The sequence below is a fragment of the Cheilinus undulatus genome, linkage group 8 (assembly GCF_018320785.1).
Source record: "Cheilinus undulatus linkage group 8, ASM1832078v1, whole genome shotgun sequence".
NCBI lineage: Eukaryota > Metazoa > Chordata > Actinopteri > Labriformes > Labridae > Cheilinus > Cheilinus undulatus.
This window is the reverse complement of record NC_054872.1, coordinates 11,139,065-11,158,586: the sequence shown is the minus strand read 5'-3', so window position 1 is coordinate 11,158,586 and position 19,522 is coordinate 11,139,065. Positions and strand designations below refer to the sequence as shown.

The window sequence follows — 19,522 nt, the reverse complement described above, 5'->3', positions numbered from 1 at the left end:
ATGCTGCTGCTGTAGATTTGAGTCTGTGCCAAACAGGTCGCGAAAAGTAAAAAGCAAAAGTCACTTTTGCTAATAGTTATTGCCCCCCCCCCCACTTTTCAAAACAAACTGACGCCCGTGTATACATGCATAAACAGATTCAACAACATTGTTCCCAGGAGCCTGTGTTGTCCTCTCCTGTAAAATTATAAGCAATTAATCTAGAAAAAGAGTCCTATTTTTCATTTTTTCCATTGTAAAAAAATATTTCATTTTGAATTGATTTTACCAGTAGGCTACTTAAAGCAAGTAAAAGACAGCCATACTACACATTTTAAATAGTTTTCCTTGCTGGAAGCATAGGGATGAGGACCTATATCTATTTGTGGCTCTGAGAGATTATCAACCCTGATATGACATTATGAACTTTTTTTCATATTGCCCTCCAACCCTACTAATACTGTCTAAAACTAATGGTTAAGGTAAAGCAAACTGTTAATGAAACACAGTAATTAAATCACCTGGTAGGTCATTAGAAAATGGGCCAAATGCAAGACACCGCTCTGTAACAAGCTGAATTTTGCTTTATAATCTTAACAACAAACCTCCAGATCAGCCTCACTTTACGAAGTCATGTCTGGTAATAATAACTGAAAAGGCAGCTTACATATCATTCTCTTCATTCAATTCAGGATTAAGTGTGGCATTTTTAAAATACTGAGATGCTCTCCATTCTTCAATGTCCAACCAAGGCTGACTGATTAGTCTACAATAAATATTGACATGAATTTTTAGTGTCATAAATCATTTTTTTAGTGATTTGGTCCACAACAGTTAGTGATGGCCTGGTTTGCTTTGCAGAAGCATCACAGTTACATTAAGACTAAATATTCCCTTTCAAACCTGACTGAGCGGGCGTGCTGGTAGTCAAGTGGTTAGGGCGTGCACTATGTACATGAGTGGCCCGGGTTCAAGTCTGCCCTGGGGCACCATTTCCCGCATGTCTCTCCCTGCTCTCTTCCCTGTTTCCAAGTCTATCCACTGTCCCCCTTTATCTAATAAAGGCACGAAAAGGCCCATAAATAAGTCTTAAAAAAAAAGAAAAAAGAAAAAAAAAACCTAACGAGCAAGTTAGATGACAGATAGACCTTTTACACCATCAGCGCCTGTACCACAACTTATTGCCCTTTTTCTTATTTTGTCTCTAAGTTACTAAGGCTGGTCTTCATGGAAGAGTCTGTCTCTCAGCCAGAGAGCTCCTACAGTCACGTGTGGGAATGTCTTTACAGAAATCGACCTGTCATCAGTTATTAGTGAAAATCAATCCAGAATGAGCAAAAAAAAAAACAAAAAAGCTGCATCTGCTGTGCTGGTTGTACAACCCAAATTTCCAAAAAAGTTGGGACGCTGTGTAATATGTAAATAATAGCAGAATGCAATGACTTGCAAATTTCATAAACCTATGTTTTATCCACAGATCAACATAAAGAACATATCAGATGTTGAAACTGAGACATTTTGACATTTCATGAAAACATATTTGCTCAATTTAAATTACAGGACAGCAACAAATCTTAAAAAAGAAGGGACGAGGCCATGTTTACCATTATATTGCATCCCCACTTCTTTTAAAAACAGTCTGTAAATGTGTGGGAAGTGAGGAGACCAGGTTCTGGAGTTTAGGGAGAGGAATGTTGTCCCATTCTTGTCGATGAAAAATTATAGCTCCTCAACAGTCCTGGGTCTTCTTTGCCAGTCATTTTATGATGTGCCAATTGTTTTCTATTGGTGAAAGGCCTGGAAATATGGGTTTATGAGGTTTGCAAATCATTGCACTCCATTTTTATTTGTTGCACTTTACAGACTGTGTACGGTCAAGAGTTGTAGTCTAGGACCTGAGATTTATCAACAAACTGTACTCTTTTATGGCTGAAATGTTGCTTTTGCATGCCCTGTCTACATCTTTTTACATTTTGTTTGATTTTTTCACGCTGTTCTTATCACTTTTATGCATGCTGTCATTTAACATTTGTTCACTGTTAAAATCTACTTAAACCTTAAATCGTATCAAGCTGTTCATGCAAAAATGAGGCACACATGTATGGCCTGTCCTCAGGCTGGCATGATATGCACATACTTATTAGTCCATTCTTGGTAAAAGCTGTGCTTTCTTGAGTCACATTTTTGATTCAAGTTCTTTGAGAGTGAAATTTTCCTGCCTGAGAATCAAAACAAAAGACCTGTTTCCTTCATGTGTTTTTCACTAGTCACAACATAACATATTAACTTCAAACTCAGAAATGGACAATGTGACAACCCCAGAAGTATGTAGCCAAAATATCTCTATCTCCCTCTTGTGGCTAGCTGCAGTAGAGACAATAGGGAATTATCTTACAGTTAAAACCTAAAAATTAAGTACATTTTGAAGAAATTTAGATGATATAAAAACATTTACTTGCTACTTAGACCAAAATATTTCTTTTATTATGCTTCATTTGGGGATCCCTCACTTATCAGGCCCATCTTTGGAATCATCTACCTCTCTATATTTAAGAGCAGACCAAAACTTTCCTTTTTGATAAAGCTTATTGTTCAGCCAGGCTCAGGCCAGGTCCAGCTCTTAGTTATGCTGTTATAGGTTTAGACTGCTGGGGATCATAGCACACTGGGACTCTTTCTCTCTTTACAGCTGCTTCCTCCATCAATATCCTCCTTACTTCACAGTGCACTCAGTAATGTCACTCAGAGTCACCTTTGGCTGCAATCACAGCTCTGAGTCTGTGTGGATAGGTCTCAGTCAGGCTTGGACATCTGGACACTGCAATTTTACTCCATTCTTCTCTATGATACATCTCAAGCTCTGTCAGGTTGCAGCACACTTGTTTCTCTTGAATAGCCCTTTTCTAGTCTAGCCACAGATTCTCTAGTGGATTGAGGTCTGGGCCACTCCAAAACATTCACCTTGTTGTCTTTAAACCACTTCTGTGTAGCTTCTGCTGTATGCCTCTGGTCATTGTCTTGCTGGAAAATAAATCTTCTCCCAAGCCATAGTTCTCTTGTAGACTGAATAAGACTGTCCGTCAGGATTTTCTCATATTTTGATGCATTCATTTTACCCTCTACCTTTACAAGCCCTCCAGGGCCGGCTGCCGAGAAGCATTCCCACACCATGATGCTTCCGCCAACAAGCTTCACAGTGGACACAGTGTGTTTGAGGTGATTTGGTCTCTGCCAAACATAGCACCTTGTTGAAGAACTTTCTCCCTCTTGACCACGGAGTCTCCCACATGCCTTTTGGCGAACTCTAGTTGAGGTTTAATATGAGTTTTCTTTAACAGCGGCCCTCTCTTTGCTTCTCTCCCATAAAGCTTTGGCCAGACCCTGGGCAACAGTTGTTGTATGCAGAGTCTCTCCCATCTCAGCTGCTGAAGCTTGTAACTCCTTCAGAGTAGTCACGGGTGTCTTGGTGGCTTCTCCCACTTGTCTCATTCTTGCACAGTCACTCGGTTTGTGAGGACTACCTGATCTAGGCAGATTTACACATGTGCCATATTTCTTCAATTTCTTGATGATGGATTTAACTGAGCTCCAGGGACTGTCCAGTGCCTTGGAGTGTTCCTTTGTCTTAATGGTGTAATGGTAGCCAGGTACACTGATTAACCAGTCACTGGACATTCTAGTGTCTTTATTCTACAGTGACTTGAGACACATTCACTGCACGTAGGTGATCCCATTTCACTAATTGTGAGACTACTATCACCAATTGGCCGGACCTCTGTTGAATTAGATCAGTCACTTTAAAAGAGGAGAATATTTATGCAATCCCTTATTTTATCTTATGTACTTTTGTTTAGTTGACATTGCTTTGAAGAATCTGTTTTCACTTTGAGAATGAAGAGGTTTTTTGTAATTTTATTTGTCAACAAAAGCCAAGTTATTTGTTTGTTTGTTTGTAAGTCTTTATTGTCCCCGAGGGGCAATTCGGATGCAACACAACCAAACATACACACCAGACAAAGTGCACAAATACAAACACAGATCAAGACAAACACAGATCCAGAGGCAACAGCCCAACCATACAAGTACAAACCACCTACCAGCAATCAGATAGTGCAAAGTGGCACAATTTACAGAAACAGAGATAATAATGCATAACAGAGACACAGAATAAGGTGCTGATGAAACTACAGGTTCAAGGGGAGAGACGCAAACCTATAATTGTTTATTTAGAGCCACGATGGCCTTGGGAATGTATGAGCGCTGAGCTCTGGAGCTCTTGAGCCCAGGTGCTCTGTAGCGCCGCCCTGAGGGCAGAAGATGGAACTCCTGATGTAAGGGGTGTGATGGGTCAGCAACAATTGAAAGGGCCTTTCTGACCAAATGTCTGTCATATAGTGCAGACAGACTCAACTGGGGCACCCCTGTAATTTTAGAGCAGGTGTTCACCACTCTCTGCAGTTTGGCTCTGCACCTCTCCTTCAGGTTGCCAAACCAACAGATAAAAGCGAAAGTTAAAACTGTAAAACAGGTTTAAAACAGGTTTGTCCACACTAAAAGAGTTAAATTTCCTCAACAGAAAAAGTCTTTGCTGTGCTTTTGAGTGAATAGCATTGGTATTCTCCTCCCACTGCAGTTTATCATCAAAGATTGTGCCGAGATATTTATAAGTGCTCACAATTTCGACCGTCTTGTTGGCAAGACGGTCGAAATTGTGAGCACTTATAAATATCTGGGCGGTTATAAGTTATATTGACCATGATTGATTTACAAAATCAATAAAATGGTAAAACATCCAAGGGGGTGAACAGTTTTTATAGGCACTGTATTAAAAGGACTATGCTGATATCTTGCATGTACCAAATAATCACATCATGATTTCCAATATTTTTACCTAAATAAATGACTTACTCCCCTTCTGACATTCCAAGACTACCACTGACAGCAGATCTACAATTGAAGTTTGAAGTCCAAACAACTGTGAATAGTAATTATGGTCATTTTAGTGTGAGAACAGCCTCCCAATCCTTCAATCTTTCTGCTCTACAGCCCAGCGATGAAGAGATTTCCCTCAGTACAGTTAAGAGTATGGGTCTGGGTTTTTCATCTTTGGGTGTGCCCCATTCTGTTTAGGTTTCTCCCCATGATACTTCAGCTTTCATTCAAAGTAAATCCTGCTTTCCTTGTCAAAAGATATTTTTTTATTGAGGAGAAGAGGTGCTTTGTCAGACTCAGCGTTCCATTCAGAGGGTTGTCAAGGAAAGACAACAGACTCAGGCAGAATAGGGGCCATGAATACAAACGGCCTCCAGCTTTGTTCAGGGCAAAAACACTCCCTCTATCTTTACAGGCTCAGGCCACAGACCAGAGAGCTTCTACATTGGGAAGATGTGCCATTCTTTTTGCAACACCACAACCACAGATCTGCAGTTTATGGTCAGTGGATGCTCATAAATGTGCATGTGTTCACAGCTCAGTCATTCAGAGATCTGTGTAAGGTGACCCTGATCTTTCTGGGCTGTCATTTTTAAAACAAACAAGGGGATTCAGTGCTGTTTAAAATGTGATCCCTTGTATTTTCTTGAGCATATTTGCAGGTTGTGAGTATGACTCACGGCTTCTGCAGAGGACAACTCTCCCAAATCCACCTCTGGACTCGTGCATGAGCAACTTGGTTGAACTGGTTTGACCTCTCTCAAAGCGGGTTTCACCAAACCATACAAGAGCACGCTGCACTGGCAGAGGGGCAGGCCACATCTATCCTCGCCTGTCGCCTGACTCTGTCTACGTCTTCTAAAGCCCCAACACAATGAAAAGTTTATAGCTCCCTTCTTGGCCTCATTATTCATCCTCTTTACACAAGCGCTCAGTGCTTTAGAGCCGCTCTCTGCTTGATAGAAAACACATTTCTCTCTGCGGTGCTACCGCTGTGCTGGCAGTAAATCAGCCAACCCGTCAGTGTCTGTGTGAGGAATGAGTGTCGTGCAGTGTGGCAGAGGGAAGGATAAACAGTAACCAAGATATGGCACTCTCTCATCAGGATGCTAAGTTTTATTACAGATGAACTCAGGTCACTTCTCATCCTGCGTTTCTTTGTAGCCTTGCTTCCGTTTAGCTTCCTCCTCCTCCCACTGAAGTTTTAAGCAGTTTAACAGTGACTGTAACAAGTGGCAAAGAGCTTTAGAGACTGCAATAACAGTGCAAGCGCTGTATGAGGTATGAGGCGGGGTTCTTTATGAAAAGATAAGAAACTAGAGGAAATGATGCATGCTTAAGATGAAAAAAGATGACACCAAACAAATTTAAGTTTGAAAAGATGAATAGGACCTTACCTTGGCTTTTGTTCAGATGGTACTTCAGTTTCATCCCGTTTGCCTGGCCTGACCGCAATTTCCTCTACCAATCCTTCATGGAATATGAACTCTTTTCTCTTGTTTGGGTTCAGGCAGCCTCTCCCTTTCCTCCTATTGTTTTGAGGTAGAAAAAAAACATAATAAAATTTATACAGCTAATATATTTTTTCAGACAGTTACATCACTTCAAGGAGTATTTCTGTGGTTGTCCCAGCCATAGATTTGTAAGGCTAGGTGCCATCTGGGTCACCTCTGATGCATCTTTTTGGACAGAATTCTTTAATAGCTCAAAATGTATACAGTCTACGGTATCCACATCTGTGGACATCTATCCACAGAATGAAAACTGGGTTTCAAGCCATTTGTTTTGACAAGCCTGTCTACAGAAATCGTTGGGCCCCTTAATACCCAGTGAGAAGGCCCTCCCAAGATGCGATTTCTTACTATTAATGCATGTGTGTTGGATTTGTAACATTGGCATTAGCCACCTGGCTAATATTCACCTGGTTTTGGTGCTGAAAAGTACCTAAAGTTATTTTTGGGTTCAAAATGTTCCAAGTTTTCCTCAAGTTCTTCTCTTTTTGTGCAGGATATTTCACAGATACAACATTTGACAGACCAAGGCAAATGGTTTAGTTAAGTTGGCCCGCCCACATCAATAAAATCCCCCCCCCCCCCAGAAAAAGTTGGCTTATATCATTTGGAGAAAAATAGGTTTATATTTTGAAACAGGCCAGGTTTTACAGAAGCTGTTAAAAATAAAGTGTAATTTTGTTGCATTGTAAAGCATGGTGAGTATTGCAAAAGTATGTTTTTTGCAGCTTAACTTTACAGTGAATCATGTTATGCGACTGGGCCCCAGAACATTCCCACCACCATCCTTTTTTGAGTACATTTGAAATCAGTGCTTTTAGTTCTACTTAAGTATGTTTTAAGAGGAGTAACTTTACTTAGAGAAATGGTCTTTAGAGTTGGAGTTAATTGACAGTGCTGATCACCACTGTTCACTCAACTCTGTTAAGATTTAATTGATTTAAGCTCCGCCCACTGCTATTTCAAATCTGGGGGATATGTGGGCAGAGCTCCCCATAATGCCCTTGGTCAGTGTTTAGTTGTGGTTGATATCTGTTTCTGTTGGATTGTCATTGTTTTTGTTGTGAGTCACATTTACACCATGAGTGAAGTTATCCACTGAGTTAGAGCTCTTGCCTGTGACTTTCAGTGTTCCTGAAGGTGTCACAGTGCATCAGTGTGCATTCCCTGGCTATGAGGTTGACTGTGCTTTATTCTTGCCAGAGGAGACCCACCAGGTTTTCTAGACTTACCGCAGCTCTGCCATACTGTAAAATATTTACCACTTTCAAAAGTATAGTTAACTATATGTAGTGTGGATCAATATTAACACTTCTAGAGTGTTCAATTTAACCCGCTGGCATGAAAAAAAAGAACTAGGATAAAAAGAAAAAGCTGTTGACATTGGATTAAACTGAGTTTATCTACAAACATTAGCAGGTCCAGCTATCTCCTGTAGTTGCAAAAACATGCCCAAACACAAAGTAGATACAAGGATCAATGAGTTATTTTTAACTGATGACAGTGAAAGGTTCAGTTTTGGAATATATCTAAAAAGTGAAGTTCACAGTTAACAATAGCAAAACCTCAACAATCAAAGAGTCTGGCTCTCAGGTTAAAGAAAAACATAAAGTATTTCCCCTTTGTCTGTCTGCCAGTAGCTCTTATGTTATCCTTCACACCTAACCAGGTTATTCTTTCCTTCCCTACAGCTTAAAACCTGTCTCTCATCTTAGAGCACGGCAGCAGTCACTCTCCAAACATCCAGTAAATTCCTAAACCAAAGTTCCATCTGTTGAGAGGCCTGGGAACTCTGGATTCCTCTTTGTTGCTGCTAAATCTAATTTACAGACTCATAACTTTGGCCTTAGGGCTTATTTTTGTTGCATGATGTTTATGCAGGAGCTTATTGGAACAGACTTCTGTGTTGCTTTATTGAAAGTGTCTGATAGGTGGTCTGTGTAGCATCTTGTAAAATTGAACAGTGCTGATTTTACAGGAGGCCTGGGTGGGCTTTTGTGTTCTTTTCCCTCAGATTTGGTGCTTTTGTGACTCTGGTCCTTTGTGGAGGTTTGACCTTTCTCACTGAGACTCATTGTGAGGTGAAGTCGTGAAGTTTGGGGAAACAGGTGTCAGCTTGTCAAGTGTCCAATAAACAAATCATTGAACACAGATCAGTAGTTTTTATTTTCTCTTTAGAGAAAAATCCTGTCTGTTTGTTGAAAAACCTTCATACTGTTATATATTTGTATAAATCTATGCCAATGTTTGCACTGAGAAGCCAGCAATCCCTTCTGCTACAGTCATCCTCTCCCAGTGATTTTATGTGTGGTGAAAGAGCGCCCCCCTCAGGACTGATGAAGAGCCTTTTGTCTCCATTAAGATCCCTGCTTTAGTTTTCTGTAGGTTCAGAGAGATTAAATAAAGTTTTTTCTGTTTACAGGTATGGGATGGACTGTCTCATTCAGTTTGAGGACTTTGCAAATGTTAATGCCTTCCGACTGCTGAGCAAGTATCGCAACAAGTACTGTACATTCAACGATGACATCCAGGGTAAGTCGACAACAACAGACAGACTTGTACACAAAGTCACAATGGACAGCTCTGGATCCATTCTCTACATAACCAATATTTCATCTGAGTTTTGTTCTGATGAGTCATGTTTTTCTGTCCAGACAGCCAATTTACAATGAGCCATGAAAACCAGAGTAGCCTATCAAACAATTTGATAGAGTTGTCAGGCAGGATTACATGTTGAATGTTGGAGGCCAAGGATTGTTTTCAGACATCACCACATCAGCCACAGAACTCCAGATGAGGGGTTGGAAAGGATTTCAGTAACTAACAACCTGACAAGACAATAACTAGGTGGAAAGAGATCTTTTATAATAAGACTTTGACTTCAAGGAGACAGAGACATCCAAAATCCTCAATATTTCTCTGCTGTGGGTAACATTGTTAATTTTGACATCTGTTTTTAATTTTAGTCTCTCTACCCTTTTTAGTTTAAGTCTAGTTTTAGTCAAAAGAAACTCAGAAACATTTTAGTCCAGTTTTAGTCCATAAAACGTTCTAACATGTTAGTCATTTCCTTTAGTCCAAGCATTTATTTTCTTGCCTAAATCTGGCACCAAATCATGCTAGTGGGTTCTCTGCACTCTGCCAAACCTGGGGTCCCTGCTTTCTACAGCTGAGAGGCAGAATAGCTACAGATGTATTGTATTTTGACAGATTTACCCACAGTAGAGAAATATCATGGCTTCTGAATGTCTGAAAAAAACTAAATTACATTATCCCCGTTTTTACAAATCTTCTCATTCCTATCGAAAACATGCACCGCTCTCATTGGAGAACAGGTTGTTCAGCTACAAAAAGATGGAGAAGTATGCTTTTATATCTGTTTGTACAAGAGCTGTGCTCACCCTGAAATATGAGCATACTGGTGTGCAAGAAATACAATTTTTAGAAGGCATTTGGAAACAACTTGTGCTAACTTTACTGCATTTTTACTAGGCCTTAGAATGTTTTTTCTGAGGAGGTTTTGGAGTAACCTCATTATGAGCAAAAATGTCGCATCATTTTACGGACTTATGTAGAATGAGGAAGCGCTAAATTAGCATCACTAGCAGTGGGTTAGCATGGGTTCAAGACAAAAGAAGTAGCCTTTTATACATGGACAGGAGGAGAAAAAAATCCAAAACACTGATTGATTTCTTAAAATTATTATACATATGCTGTGCAATATCCTTCTGTCCCTTCTTTGGGAACCTTTCTTAGGAACTGGTCCTTATTTAAAACTAATTGAATACCCCAGTCATAGAGAAACAGTGACAAACATATGGATTAAGTCAGACTGAGTCAGACCTGGCTCATGTATGCAGCAATGACTTTAATTAAAGGTGAGACTATAATCACTGGGACTTTAGAATAGCATATTTCCAGAATGTCTGATATCTATCAAGTGTAGTTGATACTGTCAGCTGCAGCTTGTGTTTAAGAAGTAATTATCAAGCAAACATACTCAGCCAATCAAAAATAAGATAGCAGCGATTCAATTCTGTGTTTAATCCATCATTGTTGATCCAGCAAAACATGGAATAGTTGTGAGCCTCAAAAATCTTGAAGGCTCTCATTTGGCCAGCTGGGTAGTAGAGGGTCTGCAGGACTGAGTAACTTGTGACACTGATCACCTCTACTCAAGGAAAACGAGTCAGCTGGTGGGATAAATCACTGTTCCATAAACATACCAAATGTGTCAAGGATATTTCTGATAATATGTGTGTGTGATTGTATCTAAAGTTTTAGCACAAACACAGTTTCCTCTCATCTGACTTTAATGCATCATTGGGATCACCCGTCTGCAAACAAGCGTTTAAGTGCTCAAACTAGGATTGTTATTTAAAAAGAATAGTTAAAGCAGTTTTTTCCAAATGTTTTCTTTCCTTTTTGTTCACGCTTGATGGTTATTTATCCCTTCCACCTACTATCAATTAGGGTATTATATTTATATGTATTTTCATGACTTATTATTTACTATGATGCAGAGAATTTGAGAAGTATCTTTCTCTAACTTACCTGTGTATACTCGACTACATTTAAAAGTGAAGTTTAACATGTATTTGAATTATCCTGGCTAATTTTTTGCAGTTAAGTTATTTTAAACCTGAATTGTTGTTCTGTAAACTTTAGGCACTGCTTCTGTAGCGGTAGCTGGACTCCTCGCTGCCCTCCGCATCACCCAGAGCAAAATGGGCGACCACACTGTTGTGTTCCAAGGAGCAGGAGAGGTATGTGCAGTATCTATATATAAAGATAGAATCAGATTTAGTATGAATGTGTGGTCAGAGGGGTGATCTTAAGGGCTTAAAGAGTCTTTACTCTAAAATCAAAAGTTTTAAAGCCATGTATTAGCTGTTAAGAAGATTTTCTCTCACTTATAGCATCTCAAATAGACTCTAGTATAAATGAGATACTATTTTTGAAGCTGAAAATGGTCAAAACAACATTTCTTAAAGTGCAGTCTTAAAACTTTCCTTCATTCTTTGTACAACCATCCAAAGCTTATCTCCATCAATGAAAAATGATGTTATCAAATATTAAGGGAACAATGGTGTGACTCAGATCATGAATAGCAATGGATCAGAACTGCTGCTGTTTCAGCAACAGAAAAAAATTGCCTCATTTGTGCAGAGGAACTAAAATATAATGAGTTTACTCTCTATTGCTGATTTTAGTGATCATGGATTGGACATTAACTACCAAAGCTTGAATTCAGATCTCAGGATTTTTCTCTTTGTCTTCTCCCAGGCAGCGATGGGGATCGCTGAGCTGATTACCATGGCCATGGAGAAGGAGGGACTCCCAAAGGAAGAGTGTTTGAAAAAGATCTGGATGGTTGATTCCAAGGGTCTCATTGTCAAGGTGCTTATGAAGACACTACAAACCCATATCCAAATACTCCTGGCCTGACAGGCACTTAACACAAGGATGAAGTTTCCTCTTTTCCAGAGTAGTTTGACGTTTGTTTCTCCCCAAACAAGAAAAAACTTTCAGATGATTCATTAATTCATAAGACAGAGGTCATTCCTGGAAAAATCTGCAAAAGGCTTTTCAGCATTAGCGTTTGTTACACATCTGTTTTGTCAACCATATCCATGTTATTTATTCATCATTCCGCCTCTTCACTGTCCTCAACTCAAATCATGCTCACTGCTTCATCCTCTCTTCCTCCTCCTTCCATCCCACTTCATTTTTTATCTCTTGTTTCCTCTGTTGAACCTCAGGTCCAGAGATTCAAAAACAGATTCAAAAACAATTTATTCCAATACTGAACTCAACCAAGTGTCCACAGATGTTTTAATGTTGTTTAATGTCCTCCTCCTCATACGCCCAACATGAACTTCAGGGTCGAGACCACCTGACTCATGAGAAGGAGAGGTTTGCTCATGAGCACCCACAGATGAGGGATCTGGAAGATGTAGTCCGAGAACTGAAACCTACAGCGATCATTGGTAAATCAACAAACATATCCTGTCAGCTCTTTTTAGATATGTGTTTAACAGACTGGCTCTGAAAAGAAGGAATTTGTTGATAGAAAGGGCAGGTGGAACTTTTCCTGACATGAAAAACAATTTAAGATCAAATGGAGCATCTTAACGATGAGTCTGGGACTTTCCATGATTTTGAAGATTACTCCAGATCGTTTGCACATTGATGTTTTTCCATCACAGGTGTGGCAGCTGTTCCCGGAGCATTCACTGAGCAGATCATCAGAGACATGGCTTCCTTCAATGAACGTCCAATCATCTTTGCCCTCAGCAACCCAACCAGTAAAGCAGAGTGTACTGCTGAGCAGTGTTACACTCTCACAGAGGTATTCTCTCAGGACATTTGTCACCGCTGATATACTCCCAAACATTAAACAGTTCATCACTCACCTGGAATAAAAGTGTAAATAAGACTAGTGGTATTTAAGAAATATGACATGAAATCATGTTGCAGGGTCGGGGCATCTTTGCCAGTGGTAGTCCGTTTGATCCCGTCACACTGCCTGATGGGAGGACACTCTACCCCGGCCAGGGGAACAATGCCTACATCTTTCCTGGTGTGGGCCTGGGGGTCATCGCCTGTGCTATCAGACACATCCCTGAGGAAATCTTCCTCACTGCAGCTGAGGTAACACCCCAACAAACTGATGATATGCATACTTTTAGAATCTTTGTTATAGTTATTTTATAAAACATAAAGCCACACATTCAAATTGTGCTTTCATTAACTTTGTTGGCTCTGAACCAAAGAAATGGGGCTAAATCTTTATGTAATACATGTTTTTGGTTATGTTTCAACTGATTTAATTTGCCCTGTGGGTAGATACACCTATGATGATGTTTCATATTGTATAACCAATTCCAAAAAAGTTGGAGCACTGTGTAAAATGTAAATAAAAACAGCATGCAGTGTTTTTTAAAACTCATGAACCCATATTTGATTTACAATAAAGGATTAACAACATATCAGATGTTGAAACTGAGACGTTTTACCATTTCCTGATTAACATTAGCTCATTTTGAATTTGAGTGCAGCAGGCTGTCTCAAAAAAATAGAGACAGGGCCATGTTTACCATTGTGTAGCATCCCCTCTTCTTTAAACAGTCTGTAAATGCTTCGGAAGTGAGGAGACCAGCTGCTGGAATGTTATTTTGGGGTTTTTATGGATGTACCAAATGTCTTCTATTGGTTTAAGGTAGTTCAGCACTTGGACTCTTCCACTGTGAAGCCATGATATTGTGATGGAACTAGCAAGAGGTCTAGTGTTGTCTTATTGAAATATGCAAGTCCTTCCCTAAGAGAGTCGATGCTTTGATGGGAGCATATGTAGCTCTATAACCTCTATATACGTTTCAGCATTGATAGTGTCTTTCTAGATGTGTAAGCTGCCCACGCCATAGACACTAACGCAACTCCATACCATCAGACATGCAGGCTGTTCGCTGATAACAAGCTGGAAGGTCCTGCTTCTCTTTAGTCCTCAGAGCGCTGTGTCTGTCATGTCCAAGTAGAATTTCAAATTTTGATTCATCTGACCACAGAACAGTTTTCCATTTTGCCTCAGACCATTTTAAAAGAGATGTGGCCCAGAGAACACGGCATTGTTTCTGGATTGTGTTTAAATATGACTTCTTTGCATGATACATGAACTTGCATTTGTAGATGGCATGGCAAAGTTTGTTGACAGACAATGCAGTGATTTCCAGTACAGAACCATTCCTGTTTTTGATGCATTGTTGCCTCAGGGCCCAAAGATCATGAGCATCCAGTATTGGTCTTCACCCTTGCCCCTTGCTCACAGAGATTTCTCCTGAATCTTTAATTCTTTTGATGAAATTATGCACAGTCATTAATGAGACATTCAAAGTCTTTGAAATTTTACATTGAGGAACATTTTTCTAAATTGTTCCACAATTTTTAGATTTAGTAGTTTTTGCAGGTTGATAAACCTCTGCCCATCCTCACCTCTGAGAGACTCTGCCTCTACTAATGCTCCTGTTATACCCAGACATGTTGCCTATTAACTTGTTTAGTTCAGAATGCTACTCCAGCCTTTTTTCATCAGTAACACTTACTTTTTCCAGTTTTTGGTTGCCCCATCCCTACTTTTTTGAGATGTGTTGCTGCCATCAAATTCAAACTGAGCTAATATTTTCATGAAATGATAAAATGTCTCAGTTTCCACAGCTGATATGTTCTTTATGCTCTTGTGATTAAAATACGGGTTTATGAGATTTACAAATCATTGCATTCTGTTTTATTTACATTTCACACAGTGTCCCAACTTTTTTGCAATTGGGGTTGTACAAGCCTGTGTCCAAAAGCTACACTGTCAATAATCTGTGTCTTGTTCTCTACATATTTCAAACTGAGCTGAAAGTAATCAGACTTCTGGGACTCGTGTACTCAGTATTTATTTTCCGTTCTGGACTGTAACATGATCATGTGTTGTTCGTTTGTCAGGCTCTGGCTCACCTGGTGACAGAGAAAGACCTTGAGGAGGGAAGACTGTATCCTCCTCTCAGCACCATTGGGGACGTGTCTCGTAAACTGGCTGTCAGGGTGAGCACTGAGGTTACGCACCATTAAGATCACCGTAACTGTAATGCTACTACACCTCTAATATTCTCAAACCTGTGCCCTACAGATCATGGAGTATGCATATGAGAACAACATGGCCACACTTCAACCGGAGCCATCTGACAAAGAAGCTTACGTGAACTCACTCACCTACAGCACTGACTACGATGAGTTTGTTGTTGACTCGTACCGCTGGCCAGATGCCAGTATGACAGTGCAGTCATGCAAACTTTAATGCACTGAGCAGAGACAGAATGAGCCCTGGAGGGGGGCAAGAACTACTGAAATGCAATGTCATCACAGGACATGTTTGAATATGAAAGAGGCTGTGTGTAGAATTTTCTCATTGATATATTACTGTGAAGGAAATGATGACAACACATGCAGAGGTTAAGGACTGGATGTCACTGAGGCTATACAGCAGTAAAAACATTAGTAGTGACAAAGTTAAAGAGATAGTGACACAATAAATGGAAATAAGTTCAGTGTAAAGGGAAGCTCTTTGTAATACATGTGAAATATGGCACTAAAGGCAATTTACAATAATATACTTTGGGAAAGTTCTTCACTGGTAACTTTTAATTGTACTGTAATAGACAGTTACTTTATGACTGTGTCAGGTTTATTTCAAAAACTATTTGTCAAATAAAAAAGTTTTTGATAAAGTTTTTCATCTCTGATCACATTTACACAGAAATCAGGAAAAGTAACTTTAGAGAATAGATATAAAAGAGAGTGATATTTATTTTTTCTTTTCAGAGTTCAGAGTCAGTGACACACTAATTGCTTTTATTGTATCTTTTGTAGGTTTATCACCAGATTAGGACATTTTTAGGTGAATTTGATTCTTCATAGCTTGTTACTTTCTGTTAAGTAGACTAAACAACTGGATAATGTAATTTCTAAAATGTTTATTCATGCTACTCTGGCTCCCTTTAGAGGAAAATCTGTGTCATTGCAATGAAATTTGCAGCTAATTATTCAAGCTCTAAAGGGAACCCTGCATATTTAGACATACTGACTTACTGGTATGTCTCTTTTATATGTATGCTGTACAAAGGAGCACACTGCCTATATTTTAGAAAATCAACAAAACAGATTCTGTCTTAGGCTGTCTCTGTTTCCAGTACACTTTTTCAGCTCTGTCCTCCTTAAGGCCCTTTTAAAGTCCCTATAGAGTGATTAAAAAAAATCTTTATTTTAGGTTTGTTGTATGACAGGCTATTGTGTTATGAACCTCCAGGCCAGATTTTAGTCATGAAAAACATCTCTAAGTTTATAAAAATTAAGTTGAGCAGAGAGTTTATGTCATTTTAGTGTTAGGGGGGTGGGGTAAATTCCCCATCAAGACTGGTGACGTCATGGGCCCATGTATTTGCCCTGCATGAAAAAAACCAAGCCAGGAAAGGGGTGAAAAGCTTTCGAACAGTCTAAATCAAAAATTTAGTCACACTTAGATCTCAGTGTTTTCACATGTTTAGAGCAACCATATTCCAGCATATCTAATGTGTTACGACACATTTTGGTTTCACTTTAAAGGGACTTTGATCATAACCTGACTGCAGTTTAAAAGAATAGAAAAATGAGAAACTTACTGTAACGCAAACCAAGCTGAGAACAGTCAAAAAGAACACCTTGGTGGCCAACATATGCATCTAATTTTCAATTTTCTCAATGCAGAAATACTATAAGACAAACTTTGCACAGCAAACATAAAGAGGGTACCAATGTCAAAGTATCTTTATTTATCTAGTCATACAAAGTAGTACACTTGCAAAGCAGTTTGCCAGACTGTCGTCAGGCAAAGCCATCTCAAAAAATTCCAGTCCATATAGTTTGTGAGGAATGAGGCATTAGCTTTAGGGGGTTTAGTTGTACTGTGAGCTGCAGTGGTGTAGTGGTTTTTGCAAAAGTGGGTAAACTCTAGATTTATATACTCTTTTTTTGGGTATACTCTTTATTTAGACGTGGGTGTACTCTATGGAGACTGAAGAAAGTGGGTATACTCCATGTACTCCACTGCACACTGGCCGTTAGCAACCTCCAGTGGAGCTGTTGGCTCAGATGTAGATGCAGTATAGCTACAGTTTTACCAGAACTGTACCAGATTTCTTTATTAAATAAAGAGTAAAGAACAGCACTGAAAGCTTTTCATGACTGAAAAGATGTTTTCTTCTTCCTCTGACTTACTTCAGCATGAGTTTGCAGCTGTTACGGGGGGGATGTTTGAGTTGTACTGTTAGCCAGTGGCTACCGCCATGGTAGCGATGAGCTTGGATGTAGCAAAAATATCCAAACAGTTGCATGCAAAACATCCAAATGGTTGCGTGCAAAAAACACCAAACGGTTGCGTGCAAAAATATCCAAACAGCTGCGTGCAAAAATATCCAAACAGCTGCGTGCAAAAATGTCCAAACAGCTGCGTGCAAAAATATCCAAACAGCTGCGTGCAAAAATGTCCAAACAGCTGCGTGCAAAAATATCCATACAGTTCATACACTATGGTAGGACTGGCCTGTATAGCTCAGGTTAGCAATTGAGCTGTGCATGTCTCACCTCATTTTGTATTGAAGCTCTGATTGGCCCATCGTGGATGTGACAGACAGAACGTTTGTCCAATCAACTTTTAAGAATTTTTGATAAATCCTGCCCTTACAAACATTTTGCATGGGAGCTTTCCTGGATGAATAAGAAATATATCTATGTAATGGATATATGAATCAGTCTGTCTGGCATGTCAGATTAGCAAGGGTCAATTGGCAACATTCTCCGTCTGTCATCCATCTTGCAAACTTTCAAGCCAAAATGCATTTTCCTGGTCGGAGGATGACTGCACCATCCAGTGTCATTTGAAGAGAAAGAGGTGGGAACTACATACAGGGCTTAGCTTAAGTAATGTAGTGGGTTGTTCCATGAGATAAAAGTGGCACACAACTACATCACACGTTTGGTTGCTCTGATTGGTCAGTAATGTGACAAACAAAAATGTTTTAACTTGTTTTTGAAATGTTGTGCCCTGCTCATATCTGTCCATGGAGTGTTGCCCAGATGAATGTGAAACATATCCGCTGCCACGGACATGTGAAGCAGTCTATCTGGTATGTCAGATTATTAAATACTGGGTTCTTTCAACTTATCAGTTAGTTTGCAAATTTGTATTTCTTTTCTTTGGTAAGCTGATTTTTGGAGAGCAGATTTTAACAAGTAATGAAACCTGTTTTACCTTTTACCAGTACATGATATTATCATGTTTTTAGTTGTTTTAAAAGCGATCATGAGTTGATGATGGTATAAAAACAGTCTTCCTCTTAGACAAATGTATATTACATAGAAACTGCACAGACATAAACTCAGCAGTTGAACTATGATGTTTATTGCCCAGCAGTGTACTTTGCTCAGTGTTATCTCATTTAAACTGAGGATGATTTTACATTAATTAATCAATCAGTGGCCAGACAGTCAGTACCAGAGGCCTTTTCTGGCCTGCTGCCCATCCCGCTCTGAAATCAATAGAGAAGCAGTCAGACCAGTCAGAGCTCAGAGCTGAGTGTCTGCCGCTGGCACGATTTTGAGGGACAAACATAATTTTTCTCACTTTCTTTGCTTGACCCTGCCTTTTAATTCAGCTGCAGGCGAGCAGCACTCTGACATGATGATCAATATGTCTCAATGTCAGAACTGTCTAGTTACAAAGCTGTCTAGGCCACAAATGGTAGATCAGTACTTCAGCACATAAACAACTTCCCGAGGCTCTGTGTGGATTAATAAAAAAGATAATCAAATATTTTGACTTGGATGACAGGAAAAGAATAAACCTTTTGGAAACCGTATTATTCTTGTTACACCAGTCATCTTTAAGGTTAAAAAAAAGCTTTTATTTAACTCTTGAAGTGAAGCAGCTTCATGAAATTTAAACCCCAAATCTGTTTTTCATGAAAGAACAACCATAATATTTTCAAATAAAATGGTGTATTTGACCCTGTGCATTTTTAACTGTGAGCTGTTTGCCATTTTTCCATCAATTCAAAATAAATGTTTCATTTCTTCCTTACTGATTTGTAGCTTACTTTTTTGACCACCCAGTAACATTTAGCAAGGTTTGGAGTATGCTCTGCTAGATCACTCTTGAAACGACTATTTTAAGAATGAAAAGTTGAATATTGCTGCTTTAAGTTTAAATCTTCTCACATTCATTGTGTTTTTCCATGTAGGCTCAGCGCTAGATCCCATTTTAACCCCTGGAGTAAATGCCTCACTGTTAATACTGATTTACTAAATCTGATTTTGCCACTCTGTCCTATTTCCTCTCCTCTTCACCTTCATTCTCACCCTACAGTTCACCATAGCACCTTGCTGCTCACACACAGGCCCAGTGATTGGCAGCTTTAACCAGACATCACTTTGACCTTGTTTACAATCTCACATTAAACGGCACCTTGCTGAGACCTTGTGGTCAGCGCCAATCAGTGCAGCCCCTGAGGGAATGTTTCATT

At 39.5% G+C, this 19,522-nt stretch overlaps 1 protein-coding gene across 1 annotated transcript in view; it reads left to right on the top strand.

Annotated features, from left to right (window-relative positions):
* me1 (malic enzyme 1, NADP(+)-dependent, cytosolic) overlaps positions 1-19,080 on the top strand; it is a 138,728-nt gene extending 119,648 nt beyond the window's left edge. The window contains exons 7-14 of the mRNA XM_041793221.1: positions 8,845-8,954; positions 11,091-11,188; positions 11,709-11,822; positions 12,307-12,412; positions 12,632-12,774; positions 12,903-13,076; positions 14,913-15,011; positions 15,097-19,080. Of these exons, the coding sequence (XP_041649155.1) occupies positions 8,845-8,954; positions 11,091-11,188; positions 11,709-11,822; positions 12,307-12,412; positions 12,632-12,774; positions 12,903-13,076; positions 14,913-15,011; positions 15,097-15,264 (1,012 nt within the window). The 3' untranslated portion in view covers positions 15,265-19,080. The remainder of the gene's footprint in view (positions 1-8,844; positions 8,955-11,090; positions 11,189-11,708; positions 11,823-12,306; positions 12,413-12,631; positions 12,775-12,902; positions 13,077-14,912; positions 15,012-15,096) is intronic.
* Positions 19,081-19,522: the final 442 nt, after the last annotated feature.